Below are 18,143 nucleotides of genomic sequence, written 5' to 3'. Positions count from 1 at the left end.
TTGCCCAAAGTAATTTATAGATTCAATGCTATCCCATGAAGCTACCATTGACTTTCTTCACAGAATTGGAGAAAAGCACCTTTAACTTCACATGGAACCATAAAAGAGCCCACATAGCCAAGACAATCTTAAGCAAAAAAAAAAAAAAAAAAAAAAAAAAGCTGGCGGCATCACACTACCTGACTTCAAACTACACTACAAGGCTACCATAATCAAAACAAGCATGGTAGGGCAGTGACGGGTGGAGGGGCGGAGCCTCCTCCTGCTGCTGCTGGGCCCCATCCCCCCGTGGCTAGCCAGTTTCAGCCCGCACCCTGCGTCAGTGCCCGCACCCCCTCCCCAGGCCCCGCCATGGGCCTCACCGTGTCTGCGCTCTTTTCGCGGATCTTTGGAAAGAAGCAGGTGCGGATTCTCATGGTTGGCTTGGATGCAGCTGGCAAGACCACAATCCTGTACAAACTGAAGTTGGGGGAGATTGTCACCACCATCCCAACCATAGGCTTCAATGTAGAAACAGTGGAATATAAGAACATCTGTTTCACAGTCTGGGACGTGGGAGGTCTGGACAAGATTCGGCCTCTGTGGTGGCACTACTTCCAGAACACTCACGGCCTCATCTTTGTGGTGGACAGTCATGACCGGGAGTGGGTCCAAGAATCTGCTGATGAACTCCAGAAGATGCTGCAGGAGGATGAGCTGCGGGATGCGGTGCTGCTGGTGTTTGCCAATAAGCAGGACGTGTCCAATGCCATGCCCATGAGCGAGCTGACTGACAAGCTGGGGCTACAGCACTTGCGCAGCCACACATGGTATGTCCAGGCCACCTGTGCCACCCAAGGTACTGGTCTGTACGATGGCCTGGACTGGCTGTCCCATGAGCTGTCAAAGCGCTAACCAGCCAGGACAGGACCCTTATGCCCGGAAGCTCCTGCGTGCATCCCCCGGGATGACCAGACTCCCGGACTCCTCAGGCAGTGCCCTTTCCCCCACTCTTCCTCCCCCACAGCCACAGGCCTCTGCTCCTGCTCCTGCCTGCACATTCTCTCTGTTGTTGGAGCCTGGAGCCTTGCTCTCTGGGCACAGAGGGGTCTACTCTCCTGCCTGCCGGGACCTATGGAAGGGGCTTCCTGGCCAAGGCGCCCTCTTCCAGAGGAGGAGCAGGATCTGGGTTTCCTTTTTTTTCTGTTTTGGGTGTACGCTTGGGGCCAGGTTGGAGGGGGAAGGTGAGGGCTCCGGTTGGTGCTATAATGTGGCACTGGATATTGAGTAATAAATTTGCTGTGGTTTGTAAAAAAAAAAAAAAAAAAAAAAAAAAAAAAAAAAACATGGTACTGATACCAAAACAAAGATATAGACCTGCGGACCAGAACATAAGCCTCAGAAATAACACCACACATCCACAACCATCTGATCTACAAGAAACCTGACAAAAACAAGCAATGGGGAAAGGATTCCATATTTAATAAATGGTGCTGGGAAAACTGACTAGCCATATGCAGAAAGCTAAAGCAGCATCCTTCTTTACACCTTATACAAAACTTAACTCCAGATGGATTAAAGAGTTAAACATAAGACCTAACACCATAAAAACCCTAGAAGAAAACCTAGGCAATATCATTCAGGACATAGGCATGGGCAAGGACTTCATGACTAAAACATCAAAAGCAATGGCAACAAAAGTCAAAATTGATAAATGGGATCTAATTAAACTAAAGACCTTCTGCACAGCAAAAGAAACTATCATTAGAGTGAACCAGCAACCAACAGAATGGGAAAAAAAAAACTGCAATCTACCCATCTGACAAAGGGCTAATATCCAGCATCTACAAAGAACTTAAACAAATTTACAAAAAAAAAAACAAAAAACTCACCAAAAAGAGGGCGAAGGATATGAACAGACACATTTCAAAGACATTTATGCAGCCAACAAACATGAAAAAAAGCTCATCATCACTGGTCATTAAAGAAATGCAAATCAAAACCACATTGAGATACCATCTCATGCCAGTTCGAATGGCGATCATAAAAAAATAAGGAGACAACAGATTCTGAAGAGGATGTGGAGAAATAGGAACACTTTTACACTGTTGGTGGGAGTGTAAATTAATTCAACCATTGTGGAAGAGAGTGTGGCTATTCCTCAGTGATCTAGAACTAGAAATACCATTTGACCCAGCAATCCCATTACTTGGTATAGACCCAAAGGATTATAAATCACTCTATTATAAAGATACATGCACATGTATGTTTATTGTGACACTGTTCATGATAGCAAAGACTTGGAACATATATACCTATGCAACAAACCTGCATGTTCTGCACATGTACCCCAGAACTTAAAGTACAATAAATAAAAATAAACAAACATACAAAACTTATTTCTGTGTTGCCCATTAAAAAAAAAAAGAAGGCCGGGCGCGGTGGCTCACGCCTGTAATCCCAGCACTTTGGGAGGCCGAGGCGGGTGGATCACGAGGTCAAGAGATCGAGACCATCCTGGTCAACATGGTGAAACCCCGTCTCTACTAAAAATACAAAAAATTAGCTGGACATGGTGGCGCATGCCTGTAATCCCAGCTACTCAGGAGGCTGAGGCAGGAGAATTGCCTGAACCCAGGAGGCGGAGGTTGCGGTGAGCCGAGATCGCGCCATTGCACTCCAGCCTGGGTAACAAGAGCGAAATTCCATCTCAAAAAAAAAAAAAAAAAGAAAAGAAAAGAAAACACCATTTATTTTTTATTTTTATTTTTGGAAACAAAGTCTTGCTGTGTCACCCAGGCTGGAGTGCAGTGGTGTAATCTTGGCTCACTGCAACCTATGCCTCTCAGATTCAGGCAATTCTGTCTCAGCCTCTTGAGCAGCTGAGATTACAGGCATATGCCACCACATTTGACTAATTTTAATATTTTTAGTAAAGATGAGGTTTCACCATATTGGCCAGGCTGGTCTCAAACTCCTAACTTCAGGTGATACACCTACCTTGGCCTCCCAAAGTGCTGGGGTTACAGGCATGAGCTACCATGCCCAGCCTAGATACCAATTCTTATTTGACAATGTTTCCTGTATAATTTTAACATACCAAATTAGCCTAATATGTCTCTCTTGGCCTTTCATGGGCCCTAATTTTTTTCTTTTTTTTTTGAGATGGAGTCTCACAAGGCTGGAATGCAGTGGCATGATCTCAGCTCACTGCAACCTCCACCTCCTGGATTCAAGCAATTCTCCTGCCTCAGCTTCCCAAGTAGCTAGGATTACAGGTGCCTGCCACACCACCAGGCTAATTTTTTTATTTTTAGTACAGACAGGGTTTCACCATGCTGGCCAGGCTGGTCTCCAACTCCTGACCTCAGGCGATCCACCTGCCTCGGCCTCCCAAAGTGCTGGGATTACAGGCATGAGCCACTACACCTGGCATTTAAGCTTTTTAAAAAGGAGCCTGAATGTGTTATAGGAAGGTAAAAAAAAATGGATGCCAAGGTAACACAAAATCATAGGAGTTCCTCATAGCATTTTATAAGGAAACTAATTTCATTTAGATAGGAACCTTCAAATTGATTCTCCATTTCCAACTGGACAACTAAGCTCAGGGTGGAGCCCACTAACAGGGCCAAGAAGGTACTTGCAGTTTCCAGGCCCTAAGAAGGCAAAACACTTAGATTTTCCAAAATCAAGGATTCCATTTTACACAGAATCCTTGGTCCCCCAAAAGAGGGAAATGCCATGGGATGGGACAGAGCAATGCTTCCACAGTGCACCTTACAGCAACTACATTCCCCTAAGGCTGAGTGACCTATCACCAATCAGTCCATTCCCCATAGGAGTCTTATCTCTCAGTGGCAAGTGTTTCCATGACTTCTAGGTGTCCAAACCATGTTTTTCTTATCTAAACACATAAAGAAGTGAATAGCTCCCTACAGTATTAACCACTCATTGCAAACACCATCAGCCATCTCCAAAACTTCAGCCCTTACCAGGGTCTTGTCAACCACTGTACACCTATAGGTCCCGTTCTCTCGTAGTAGAAAATAATTCCCAGTAAAATAATAATAATTCCTGTTATCCCCCAAAGCTACAGGGATCTGGAACTCAATGCAAAAGAGAGCAGAACTTTACACTTGAGAAAACCCTTCTTATAACTCAGGATTCCACAAGGAAGGCAGAGGACTCCGAAAAGGGAACGCGTGATGACTTTTTCTGTGTTCTTCAAAGGGTTGCAGGGCTGCTAAAAGTCTCTAGATTTCCGCATGTGGTATCAAAAATGGCAAAGGGAAGGAGAAGCAGAAGTAGATGGAAATGGAAGAACAAGTCTTACAGGAGCCAGACTGAGGAGCTCTTAAGTTTTACAGAAGGCAAAAGTCATGCCAACATCAAACCAGAGGGGCCAAACATATAATATGAAAAAGGTGGAGGGTGTTTTAGTTGACTGAAAAAAAAAATTCCCAGAAACGGGATCCAAAACAGAAATAAGCAGAAAGGTCTTCCCCCCACCACCCCCACCACCACTGCAAAATATATGATAGCCTGAATCTCAGCTTTTAATTAAGCTGGGTTCTGACCATAGAGCTCCTTTAAAAAGATCTTTTCTCTAATTATAATTCCTCCTGAAGCCATTTGAGCCACAGCACTGCACATAGAAGTGACTGCCACTCTAAGGTTTTCCCCACCCATTTCTTGGTCTCTCAACTGGGATTGCCAAATGTTCCATCGTGAGCAGGTCTATACAAACCTACCCCCAAAAGCTGAAAGGCTGGAGAAAGAAGCTAACAAATTCAGTTTCTCAGAAATAAACATTTAATAGGAATTTACAAACAGAAAAACTGATGTTTCGGGTGGCCTGGAGACAGTGGATCTCCACACCTCTCCTCCTGAAAGTATCATTTATATAGTAAGCTTTTTTGGTAAAACATCTCAGACATGCTTGCAAAATTCATGACTGCTAGGGAATTTAGGTAAGCATCTTTATTAGGGGTTATCTGTGCTACAGACATTGTGTAAAGACCTTGGTGCAAGACACCTTGGTATGCAGGAGTCAACCATCGGTCATCATGGCAATTTTGCTTCAAGATGACACCACTCTTGCCATGCAACAGGCTGTTTTCCTAAAATATAGGAGGTATATCTCTGGATACTATGAGTGATCCTTCGTCATTGCTTACACGTATTTTCCTGTCTATCTAAACTTGCTAAGGATTCTTTCATGCTCCTGCTAAAAATGGTCCTAGAGAGAGCTTAATAGATATTAAGTCTTAGCTTTGGAAGTGGTGTCCCTAGGGAATGTCTTAAGTGGTGAAATTACATGTGATACATATTTCCCCTTTTTCAAATTTGCATTTTCTAGAATTATGTTGATTTGAAAATTAAAATATGTAAATTGGACAAGCCACATTTGAAATCCGGGCTATAACCCTCTCAGGGGCTTCTGTATAGCATGTGATTACAACAGCTCAGTGCTGCAGTCTTTGGTGGGCCCCAGCCCCTGCATGAGGTGAGAAGGGATCATACATGACAGTTGCAGACTGGCAGCCACCAGAGTGGGCAGGGTGGGGGTGGGCGCTAGTTCTCACTTGTTCACTGATTTAAGCCTGTTAGAGGACCAACAGGTTTGTATGCTGGCTGCACAGTAACAGACCAATTACACTGAGACAGCAGAGACGCAGCAGATCATTTAATTATTGCAGGACACCAAGTGAGGAGACGGGGGGAGACCCTCAAATCCATCTGGGGTTTTGAAGGGGATCATAAAGGGTGAGGGGCTGGAAAATCTGTGTACTTGATTGGCCAGGGCAAAGGGGATGAAGTCATCAGGATGTGGAAACTGCATCCTTTGGTGTGGTCAGGGTCCTTCAGACCAGCTGAGTCAGTAGTCTGATCGTTATACAGGACCTGAAGGCATATCTCAAAGGGAAAACTTAACATTTCATAACATTCAAGTTGTTATCTATAGATCAGTTAAAGGCAACTATAATCTAGGGTCTATGTGACTATAGGACAATAGGCACCAAATGACTATATGAAAGCATGTCAGAGAGTAGGCTGACCTAATGATTAATGCTGAATGTGCTGCAAGATTTATTTCATTTCTCCCCTCTCTTATTTCCTGATTAATTTGATAGTTTATAGGGGCAGTTTCAAGCCTGTTTACAAACACCATTCTGAGACATATGAAGCAGCTAGGGCAATGAGTGCATGACAGGGGTCACATGGCCACTGCTGTGAGAAAGGGATGGACATTTTAATGTGGAAGATTTGGGGTTCAGTGCTCACAGTCCCAGCAGACAGAATGGGTGTCTTTTCTCTCCACCTTCCCCTTCTTTTTCCTTTCTCTTCTCTCTCCAATTTCTCTGTTTTGGGATCATGACAGCCCAGTATTTGGTAAGTAATTATAATATTAAGCAATTAGCTAAATAATTTAGGGTCTTTTGAGAAAAATAATTAGTCTACCAAGATTTTTTTTTTTTTTTTTTTGAGATGGAGTCTCACAGTGTTGCCAGGCTGAAGTGCAATGGCATGATCTCGGTTCATCACAACCTCCGCCTCCCGGATTCAAGTGATTCTCCTGCCTCAGCATCCCGAGTAGCTGCGACTACAGGCATGTGTCACCGTGCCCTGCTCACTTTTGTATTTTTAATAGAGATAGGGTTTCACCATGTTGGCCAAAATGGTCTTGATCTCTTGAACTCGTGATTTGCCTGCCTTGGCCTCCCAAAGAGCCACCGTGCCCAGCTCCAAGATTTAAAAAAAAAAAAAGGACTTTTGTATCACCTTCCACACACCCTAGCCCCCACTGAACAGAGGCATCCCAGGGTCATGGAGTCAGTAAATATACGACCTAGGTTTTCCCCATCATATGGAGACGGTATTTGTTCCCTGAGAAACACTTCTGAGGACATCATCAAAATCAAAGGGCAGAAACAAACTGTGGTTGACAAATTTCTTTTCAAGAGTATTTCTCTTTGGAAACATGATGACGTGCTGAAATTAAAATTCCCTAGGCTTTGGATGAAGCATCCCAACACATGTCAAGTCTGGCTGGACGCTGGGCAGCGCCAGGGACCGGGAAGAGCTCGTCACTTACTTGTCCTAGGCAGCACCTTCCTGTGGCCCCTGCACAGTCCACTGCGTCCATCAGTGTGGCCTATCCTGTGCCTCAGCTGCTGTGGGTCTCCTGGTGGCCAACTCCCAATGGCACTGAGGTGAGGTGAAGGGTGGACTCACGGGAGCAAATGGAGTCAGAAGGGATCAAACACAGTAAGAAATGCACAGTCTCCTCTCCACACAGCAGTGATCATATCAGATGCAAGTCAGATCCTCCTCCTCTGCTCAGAACCCTCCAGGATCTCCTCATTTCACGCAAAGCAAAAGCCAAAGTCTTAGTCATGGGCACAGACCTTCATGACATATCCTAGCACATCTCTCACCTCCCCATTCTCTCCCTCCCTCACTCTACTCCTAGACATGCTACCCTGAAACAATCCAGGTCTCAGGCCTGGTGTCCCACTAACTATTCTCTCTACCTGATACATGAACATCCTTTTATTTTCATTTGACACTCATGTGTTTTGAGTCACTGGTCAATTGTCATCTCAGTGAAACCTTCCGATTGTCCCCATTGAAAACCAGATCCCTCCTGAACCCCACATGGACCCCAATCCCTCTCTGCTTTAGTTTTGCTTTCCAGTAACCATGACCATTAGGTCCTTTTCTCTTCCACTAGAACATAAACTCCACAGGGCAGGCACTTATGCCTGTCTTGTTCCTGCTGTATCCTTGCACCTTGGTGCCTCATGCCTGGCATATAGAAAGCATCCGACAAGTATTTACTGGAAAAAAATGAGTAATCAAATCCAGGCTAGAAAGGGAGAAACATGAGGCCAGAGAGGGGCCTGACTGAGGAGGCACGTGTCAGCAGATTGGCCCGAAAGCTATTTAAAGTCTGGACAGCTGAGTTAGGAGGGTAACAGGGCCATGCTGCTGTTGAAATTCCAGGTGTTGCCCTGGGAAAGGGCGCTGTGGTGGAGGTGACAGTGAGACCTGGGGAGCGTGTGGGTAACCAACACCCTGTGGGTGGAGTGCCGGCCTCTGAAGTGAGCACAGGCTCAAGCTTGCGGCACTGACCTTCCCATCCTCAAGTCAACACTTCCACACTTTCTCCTCTTTTCAAACTTCTCACAACCTCTCCCTCCCCATTTGCAACTGACTTTGCCTCCTGCATCCTTAAAAACATGGAAGCCAAAAACAATCCCACCAAACCTACAAACTGACTACATTTGCCCATTTTTCTCCTTTCTTCTTGGTGCACTGCAGGAGGTATCTGTCTATCCAAGACCAACCCCTCAACTTCTGGGGGATCTTTGTACATTCTCCCTCCCTCTCAGCTCCACCAGCCCCCAGCACTTCTGCTCCCCTTGACTGTGCAGACCCTCCAGTTACCCTCACACCAGCCACCGAGTATCTGCCCCTCTGTTCCACCAAGATGGGCCCTGGCAGGACCACCAGCCATTCCCTGAAGCCAAGTCTCGACTCCCTCCTCCTCAGTGTTTGATGTGATAGTTTCTCTCCTGGTTGTGTCTGTCTCTTCCATTCAGATGCCTTTGCTGCTTCTCTTCCTCCACCAGAATGTTCAAAGCTGGGGACTCTTAGGCCTCTGTCCCAAGGCCTCTAATTATCTTTCCAGGGTAACTCATGCTTTCCCAAAGATGCGTAACTCATTTTTTAAAAATGCTGATAACTCCCAAAGTTCATCTCCACCCCAAATCTGTCTTTAAGCTCCAAATTCATAGTTGATTAAGACCTCAATTTCTCTTTTATTTCACAGACACCTCAAGCTTAGCATGCCCACAAGAGAAATCTTGATTTCCACCCACTGGCACTGGCCTGCGGGCCAAGACCCACACTCTGCTGTCCCAGAGAGGTGACTGAATTGGGTTACCCGCCTGAGGCTGGCCCTGTCAGATTTTCTCCAAGAGGCCATGAATTGAGGACACAGCAATTTTCACAGATTGGTTCTGTCCCTAGGCATGTGAGGACAAGTGAATTTTGGAGCAGACTGTGGGGCAGCCATTTTCTTGCTACATCTAAAGAGAAAAGAATGAAATGGATATGGGGGAACAAAGAGCTTGCACTTGTTCCTGACGGCACTCACTTCCTGTTCCCCATGACAAGAAATGTCCTTCTAACTTATGCTAGGGGAATGGATATCTTCATTTGCTACCAAACAAACATTAAGACACCTGCTACTTGAATGTGTCTTTTGCTGGGTGAACTTTGAGATAATTTGGACTAGTTCACAAATGCTTCCTATTTGGATTTTGACTGAGGATGCACTGAAATCAGAGATCAATTTAGGAAAAATTTTCATCTTCATGATATTGAGTCTATGAATGAACAAGAAAGACTTCAGTATTTATTCATGTTTCTCTTTTCCTAATGTCACTCTGAAGAATTTTACAGTTTAAAAATGGAGATCACTTACCTACCAAAAAAAGAAATCAACAAGGATGAGGGAAACCACTGATATGAACACAACAGGAACAAATACAACTAATTGTTACACATGAATAACACAGCTACCATGAAAGAGAGAGAGAAAAAAAAGAGAAAACCAAGACTCAGGTATGTTTTGTATGCCGTATTCTGACTCTACAGCTTCAAATCAAAATGCAAAAGCCAGTAGACAGATATTGAACAATCAATAGGTTGTTGTTACACGGTGGTTATGGACCAGGAATTCTGAAACTAATCTTAGTATATTCCAAGATTAAGAAAATCTATTATTGAGGATATTAGGGACATTTTTGTTTTGAAAAAAGAGGTGCTGGGGGGCTACAAGGACGGAAAGAGGGAAGGATAGACTGAACCCTGTGGTGTTAGACTGGAATTGACAGATGGAATCCTGTGGTGTTAGACTGGAATTGACAGATGGAACCCTGTGGTGTTAGACTGGAATTGACAGATGGAATCCTGTGGTGTTAGACTGGAATTGACAGATGGAATCCTGTGGTGTTAGACTGGAATTGACAGATTGAATCCTGTGGTGTTAGACTGGAATTGATAGATTGAATCCTGTGGTGTTAGACTGGAATTGACAGATTGAATCCTGTGGTGTTAGACTGGAATTGACAGATGGAACCCTGTGGTATTGGACTGGAATTGACAGATTGAATCCTGTGGTGTTAGATGGGAATTGACAGATGGAACCCTGTGGTGTTAGGCTGGAATTGACAGATTGAATCCTGTGGCGTTACACTGGAATTGACAGATGGAACCCTGTGGTGTTAGGCTGGAATTGACAGATGGAACCCTGTGGTGTTAGACTGGAATTGACAGATGGAACCCTGTGGTATTGGACTGGAAGTGACAGATTGAACCCTGTGGTGTTAGACTGGAATTGACAGATTGAACCCTGTGGTATTGGACTGGAACTGACAGATTGAACCCTGTGGTGTTAGACTGGAATTGACAGATTGAATTCTGTGGTGTTAGACTGGAATTGACAGATTGAATCCTGTGGTGTTAGACTGGAAGTGACAGATTGAATCCTGTGGTGTTAGACTGGAATTGACAGATGGAACCCTGTGGTGTTAGACTGGAATTGACAGATTGAATCCTGTGGTGTTAGACTGGAATTGACAGATGGAACCCTGTGGTATTGGACTGGAATTGACAGATTGAATCCTGTGGTGTTAGACGGGAATTGACAGATGGAACCCTGTGGTGTTAGACTGGAATTGACAGATTGAACCCTGTGGTATTGGACTGGAATTGACAGATTGAACCCTGTGGTGTTAGACTGGAATTGACAGATTGAATCCTGTGGTGTTAGACTGGAATTGACAGATTGAATCCTGTGGTGTTAGACGGGAATTGACAGATGGAACCCTGTGGTGTTAGGCTGGAATTGACAGATGGAACCCTGTGGTGTTAGACTGGAATTGACAGATTGAACCCTGTGGTATTGGACTGGAATTGACAGATTGAACCCTGTGGTGTTAGACTGGAATTGACAGATTGAATCCTGTGGTGTTAGACTGGAATTGACAGATTGAATCCTGTGGTGTTAGACTGGAATTGACAGATGGAACCCTGTGGTATTGGACTGGAATTGACAGATTGAATCCTGTGGTGTTAGACGGGAATTGACAGATGGAACCCTGTGGTATTGGACTGGAATTGACAGATTGAATCCTGTGGTGTTAGACTGGAATTGACAGATTGAATCCTGTGGTGTTAGACTGGAATTGACAGATGGAACCCTGTGGTGTTAGACTGGAATTGACAGATTGAATCCTGTGGTGTTAGACTGGAATTGACAGATGGAACCCTGTGGTGTTAGACTGGAATTGACAGATGGAACCCTGTGGTATTGGAATGGAACTGACAGCTTGAACCCTGTGGTGTTAGACTGGAATTGACAGATTGAACCCTGTGGTGTTAGACTGGAATTGATAGATGGAACCCTGTGTGTTAGACTGGAATTGACAGATGGAACCCTGTGGTATTGGACTGGAACTGACAGATTGAACCCTGTGGTATTGGACTGGAACTGACAGATTGAACCCTGTCGTATTGGACTGGAATTGACAGATTGAACCCTGTGGTATTGGACTGGAATTGACAGATTGAACCCTGTGGTATTGGACTGGAACTGACAGATTGAATCCTGTGGTATTGGACTGGAACTGACAGATTGAACCCTGTGGTATTGGACTGGAACTGACAGATTGAACCCTGTGGTATTGGACTGGAATTGACAGATTGAACCCTGTGGTATTGGACTGGAATTGATAGATTGAACCCTGTGGTATTGAACTGGAACTGATAGACAACTCTGTGGTATTGGATAGGAACTGATAGATTAAACCCTGTGATATTTGACTGGAACTGAAAGATTGAACCCTGTGGCATAGGACTTGAATTAATAGACAGAACCCTGTGGGATTGAAATGGAACTGGTGGCACTGGAATAAATTAAAAGTTTTTAATACACTGATGGCTACGGAAATTGATACAAGATAGTGTGTTTAAACAGATACTTACATTTATTTCCTAGCTCTCTGCTGAAAGAGCCCAGAAGCAGTGACACCTTCATGACAATAAGCACACCTAACACCCAGATCTTGTTCTGTAAAAACTATTCTCCACAGAAAGGCACCAGGGCTCCTGGGAAAAGGACTTATTCCACAGCTGGGGCTTTACTGTGGGGAAGTCTGGCAGTCACAATCTTAACCAAGTGATAAAGATTATATCACCTGAAACGGACCACAAAAACCATCATGGATCTCCTGATATGACACACCAAGGACAAATATCTTATGTGGTTCCTGGCAAAATCATCAGGAAGCACTGGACAAACTCAAGGTGAAGGACAGTCTACAAAATAATTGCCTCATGCTCTTCAAATATGGCAATATTTATCTTTGAAAGAAAGACTGGATGGGCACGGTGGCTCACACCTGTAATCCCAGCAATTTGGGAGGCCCCAGTGGGAGAATCACTTGAAGTCAAGAGTTCAAGACCAGCCTGGACAACTTGGTGAAATCCTGTGTCTACTGAAAATACGCCTCCACCTAAAAAAAAAAAAAAATTAGCCAGGCATGGTGGCACATGCCTGTGGTTCCAGCTACTTGGGAGGCTGAGGCATGAGAATCGCTTGAACTCAAGAGGTGGAGGTTGCAGCAAGCCAAGATCATGCCACTGCATTCCATTCTGGGCAACAGAACAAGACTCTGTCTCAAAGTAAAAAAAGACTGAAGAAGTACTCCAGATAGAAGGACATGACAACTACATATGTGTGATCACAGATTGGATTCTCAGCCAGGAAAATTAAAAAAAGAAATCCTATAAAGAGCATTACCAGGACAACTGGCAAAACATTAATAAGGTTTACAGATTATAGCATGTCATCAACATTCACTTTCCTGGCCAAGCACAATGGTTCATGTCTATAATCCCAGCACTTTGGTTGGATCACTTGAGGCCAGGATGGTCATTTTCCAACTAATATTATGGTCATGAAATAGAACATCCCTGTTCTTAGGAAGCACATGCTGATGTATTTAGGGGTAAAGTGCATCACATCTGCAACTCAGTCTCAGGGTAAAAATATCTGTATCTACAGAGAGGGAGAATAAGAAAATGAAACAGCAAATATGGCAAAATGCTAACTGGGGAATTTGACTGAAGAGATTTGAGTGTTCTTTGTGGTACTCGCAATAATTTTCTGTGTGTAATTATTTCAAAATGTAAAAACTCCAAAAAATGTAGCTTATAGTGGACATATATCATTTATGACTATTCAAAGTCTCATAAAACTTCCTCATGTTTTAGGAGCTCTCTACAGCCTTTCCAACAAAGAAGCCATCATCTACACTTCCTGGCCTCCCTTGCTGCTAGTGGTGAACAAGAATTGGTTCGGGTGCTCAGATCTGTCTGGACAACTCTGAAGTCAAAGCAGAGTTAAATAGGAAAATTAGACCTCTGCCCGCTCACCTAGGTCACAGCAAAGCAGTGGGATTCCTAGTCAGCATTTCCCTTGGCAGGGAGTTCCACAGGATGGTTCTGTATTCTTTCCTGGAAGCTTGGACCCCAGTCTACTTCTTCAGCTCTCTTAGTGCTTCTGTGAGAGAATAATTTTCAGTTAATGTTAACAATGCCTAGCACAGACTGCCAAGGACTGGGTACAGTTTAAAATACTTTGCACATACCGTTTCATTCAATCTTCACAAAACTCTTAACTGCAGTAAGAGTTTTGTGGTCAACACTTAGGTTTTGTATCTCTCCAGAGGATATACTGTGTGTTGGGGAGTGGCAAGGCAGATGGATGCTCTGTGGCTGTGGAAACTGTGCAGGAATCACCCACCTGCACACAGGCAACCACTCCACAGTATAGTCCTGTGGTCCCAAAACATATTTCAACTCCTGCAAGAACTCCAAGTCTCCGGGAAAATCTAGCTCTGATAGTCAATTTAGGTCACAGGGAGCATTCCAAGGCATGGTCAGCAAACCTTCCTATAAACGACCAGAAAGTAAATACTTTGGCTTTGTGCACCATATGCAATCACAACTGCTTGATTCTGTGGTGCAAAAGCTGCCATAGCTATCTGTAAACAAATGGGTATATCGTGTTCCAACAAAACTTGGGTCAGGGCTTGGTTTTTCATGAAACTGTGTCCTGACACCCCCAGACCAGCTGGATAGTATTGAGGGGACCTCTCAGTATCCAGGCTTTCTCCTTCTTGAGGGGACTGGAGCACAGCTCTGAGAACTAAGGATGAGGGTGGGTGAGCTGGGCCCACAGGGCAGGGCACTGACTAGGTGGAAACAACAGCCTGGAAGCCTACGGGCATGAAAATGAAGTGCATGGAGAGAGCTTCCTCTGTAGCCGTGAAACTAGAAGCTGGAACAGCCATGTAGAACTGTGCAGCAGCCCAGAATGGGAGATGGGGGCCTGAGTCACAGCAGACCAGTGAGAGGAGAAAGCTGAGTTCAGACTGCAGATATGCATAAAGAAAATTGGGGCAGTGGGCAAGCCTTGGGTCCAAGTCTTGGAACCAGAGGGACAAAGAAGGGCAAGGAATTGGTGGTGAGGAGTAGGTACCACTTCTGGGGAGGATGACAGAGCAATGAGACCTGAAAAAAACTCTTGACTTATATAAACAAAATATCAATTGCAGCCAGTGACAAAGAATTTACCCCACAAAACTAATTTCCAAACAAAAAAACTACTATGGTTATCTCAAACCAAATGTCACTTTATTTTTTTTGGTAACTTTTGATTACAACAAAAACTCTATTGATGAATATGCAGCTTCTGTAATCTTCTCCCTCATAACAAATGTGCAGCCTGATTACAAGCTGTAAAAACCAAACCAAACCCAAGACGTCACAAGAGGCAGGAGCAGTGGCAGTGAGAAGGGAGCCTGTAAAGGATGCTTTAAAGGAGGGTCCTAGGCCATGTGGCCACCAGAAGTGGGGCAGTGGGGCAGTGAGCTAGGTCCAGGCTTTAGGTCTGGGAAGTGGCAGAGGCTGAGACAATGGCCAGACAGGAGGTGGAGAGGAAACTATTCTGTTTCACTCCTACCAAACCAAAAGGCTACTCCCTGGTGTGAATCAACTGGTGTTTAATCAATTTTGATCGCTGGCTGAAGGCTTTCCCACAAGCAGCACAGTCATAGGGCTTCACCCCAGTATGAATCCTCTGGTGCTGGATGAGGACAGAACGCTGACTGAAAGCTTTCCCACACTCACTGCATTTGTAGGGGCGCTCACCAGTGTGGATAATCTGATGTTGAATGAGGTGTGAGCTCTGGCTGAAGCCCTTACCACATTCAACACAGGTGTAGGGTTTTTCCCCAGTATGAACTTTCTGGTGATGAATGAGATTTGAGCTTCGGTTGAAGGCTTTACCACACTGGTTACATTCATGCGGCTTCAGCCCATTATGAATTCTCTGGTGCTGAATGAGGGTTGAGCTCTGGCTGAAGGTTTTTCCACATTCAGTACATTCATAGGGTTTCTCTCCAGTGTGGACTCGCTGGTGAAGAATGAGATTGGAGCTACGACCAAAGGTCTTCCCACATTCATGGCACTCATAGGGTTTGTCACCTGTGTGCACGCCCTGGTGCTGAATGAGGGCTGAGCTGTGGCTGAAGGCCTTCCCACAGACACTGCATCTGTATGGCTTCTCTCCCGTGTGAATTATCTGGTGCTTTCGGAGAACTGAGCTGTAACTAAAGGCTTTTCCACATACATTACACACATGAGGCTTTTCTCCAGTGTGAATTCTCCGATGCTGAATAAGGCTGGAGCTCTGACTAAATGCTTTCCCACAGTCGCTGCACTTATAGGGTTTCTCTCCAGTGTGAACCCTGTGGTGCTTAATGAGGTTCGAGACCCGACTGAAGGGCTTGCCACAATCATTACACTCATAAGGCTTCTCTCCAGTGTGGACCCTCTGGTGCTTCCTCAGGTGTGCGCTCTGGCTGAAAGCTTTCCCACACTCACCACACTCAAAAGGCTTCTCACCTGTGTGAGTCCTGTGGTGTTTGATGAGGTTTGAGCTTCGCCTGAAGGCCTTCCCACACTCGCTGCATACATACGGCTTCTCCCCAGAATGGATTCTTTGATGTTGGATGAGGTTTGAGCTCCGCCTAAAAGCCTTCCCACATTCATTGCATTCGTAGGGCTTCTCACTCATGTGAGACTTTTGGTGCTTCTTAAGGCTCGAGTTCTGGCTGAAAGCTTTTCCACATTCATTACACATATAAGGCATCTCACTGCTGTGGTGACTCTGATGCCTAGAAAAGTCTGAGTGCCCACGGAAGGCTTTCCCACACTCGCTGCACTGGTAGGCTTTCTCATTCATGTGAGATCGATGATGGTTTTTAAGAACTGAGTTCTGGCTGAAGGTTTTCCCACAATCATCACATATAAAGGAAGTCTCCCTGGTGTGGGCTATTTGATGCTCAATAAGGTCAGGATTTCCTCTGAAGGTTTTCCCACACTCATTACATATGAGTGGACTTTCAGCTGTGGGAATCCCCTCATGACCGGTTAGGTCCACACTGTGCTGGAAGCTCTGGTCATCCATGTCATATGGATGTGGCCTCTCTTCTGTAGAGATTTCCTGAAATGCCATCAGGTTAGGGCTCAGACTGAAGCGACTGTCAAAACCATTACAGTCCAGATCTTTCTCCCCTAAGGGGCCCCTAAGGAGCCCCATGGTCACTGGTGTGAAGTCCCCCTCCTGGGAGAGGGACTGCAGCAGCCTCCTGCCTTCAGGGACTCCCCAGTCTCTATCTGCTACATCATCACATAGATCTCCAAGCTCGGACACCTGGGAAACATCACCAGCATAGTTTTCTGGTATTTCTGCCTGTAATTCCAAATCTTCATAAATGTCTTCCTTGTGAAGAAACTCCTTGTCTTCGGTCCTGCTGTCACAATCTGAAACAATAAATATAATGTCACTTGAAGGCAGTGCTGCAGCAGGAGCAGGAACTCAGACAGCCAGACTTGCACCCAATAACTGTGGATGAGGCAAGGGGTGCAGGGCACTGCCAGGGTAGCAGTCCAGATCAGAGGGCATCAGGGAGGGGAGGGAGGAGCGCTGGGTGACAAGGCTGCATGGGGGCTGTAGATGAGTGAGAGCTCTTGATGACCTGCCCTCCCCAGGACCCCACATCTCAGCAAATGTTCCTGCAGTCTGCCTTGCGGCTCAGGCCAAAATCCTGGGTGTCCCTTGACTCCCCTCTTCCTTGACACCCACAGCAAGCCACTGGCAAGTTCTGTCAGCTCTACCTTGGAATGCAGCCCAAATCCAGGTGCTTCTCACCTCTCCCACCTGTACCAGAAAAACATCTGACACCACTCTTTATATATTTTACCCTTTGTTCTCTCCACACTGCCAGGTGTGAGCCTAATCGGCTACCTCCAGTTCTCTCAGTGCACGCTAATGGCATTCAGCTTGGTCTTAGGAGTCACTAGTGTGGAGAGAGACCCTGTTGCACACAGAGAAACATAGCTGGCTCTCAGGGCATGGCAGGTTGAGTTGCATGGAGGCATCACTCAACCACTCCTGTGTGGAATGTCAGATCCCACCCTATTCAACAGAGGTCCCTTTAGAGACTGCTATGTCCTGTCAAAGACACCTGTACCTTCAAAAACCTGCAATCCTGATTGGTTTGCTAGACGGCTTTTGGCCTAGTAACAATGTGCATCATCTTTCTGCAGGCAGAAACGCACACAATGCTCCGTGTCTGCCAGAAAAGGCTTCAGCACCCTTTCCCCTCTTCACACCTGCAGAACAAAGAAACCCTCATGTCCCTGCATCCCTTACTCAAATAAAGATGAATAGTCTCTCATTGAAACTGACATCCCAGGCCACACTGCCACCTGGATGCTGAGCAGCTTCCCTGGCCTCCAAACTCCTCTCCTGCCCACAGCCTGGTGACATCAGACCGAGCAACATCATGCACTCAAGCATCCTGTCAGTGCCTCTTGGGCCTGTGACCCAGGCCCTCCCACACCCCACCTCCACCTCTGCTGCTGCTATGCTCTGAGCAGGGCAGATGTGTCCACCTTTGGGTCTGCCCTGCCCAGAGCACTCTCCACATGGCCCTCGGGCTGCCTGCTTCCCTTCCACA

The 18,143-nt window shown here is 45.6% G+C and overlaps 2 protein-coding genes across 7 annotated transcripts in view; one reads left to right on the top strand and one right to left on the bottom strand.

The window, feature by feature from the left end:
• The first annotated feature begins 351 nt into the window (after positions 1 to 351).
• On the top strand, positions 352 to 894 carry LOC105731545 (ADP-ribosylation factor 5-like). The gene has a single exon (XM_012473374.1). It carries the CDS (start codon positions 352 to 354, stop codon positions 892 to 894), a length of 543 nt encoding a protein of 180 aa, XP_012328797.1.
• A 13,547-nt stretch (positions 895 to 14,441) lies between these two features.
• Positions 14,442 to 18,143, bottom strand: part of LOC105731546 (zinc finger protein 16) — a 28,243-nt gene continuing 24,541 nt past the window's right edge. For 3 of the 6 annotated variants that reach the window (XM_012473376.3, XM_064384744.1, XM_064384745.1), the window contains exon 3: positions 14,445 to 16,944. In XM_012473376.3, coding sequence (XP_012328799.1) covers positions 15,092 to 16,944 — 1,853 coding nt within the window. In that variant the 3' untranslated portion in view covers positions 14,445 to 15,091. Of the gene's footprint in view, positions 16,945 to 18,143 lie in introns of all 6 variants that reach the window. The other 3 variants (XM_012473375.2, XM_064384743.1, XM_064384746.1) reach the window with 3 other exon arrangements.

This window comes from Aotus nancymaae, unplaced genomic scaffold (genome assembly GCF_030222135.1).
Source record: "Aotus nancymaae isolate 86718 unplaced genomic scaffold, 86718_ANA_hifiasm-v0.15.2.pri h1tg000036l, whole genome shotgun sequence".
NCBI classification, from domain to species: domain Eukaryota; kingdom Metazoa; phylum Chordata; class Mammalia; order Primates; family Aotidae; genus Aotus; species Aotus nancymaae.
The sequence above is the reverse complement of the archived record's forward strand: the minus strand, read 5'-3'. Positions and strand labels throughout refer to the sequence as shown.

Bases quoted from the DNA above. Each gene is read 5' to 3' on its own strand.
- LOC105731545 (XM_012473374.1), top strand. From the start codon at position 352: ATGGGCCTCACCGTGTCTGCGCTCTTTTCGCGGATCTTTGGAAAGAAG.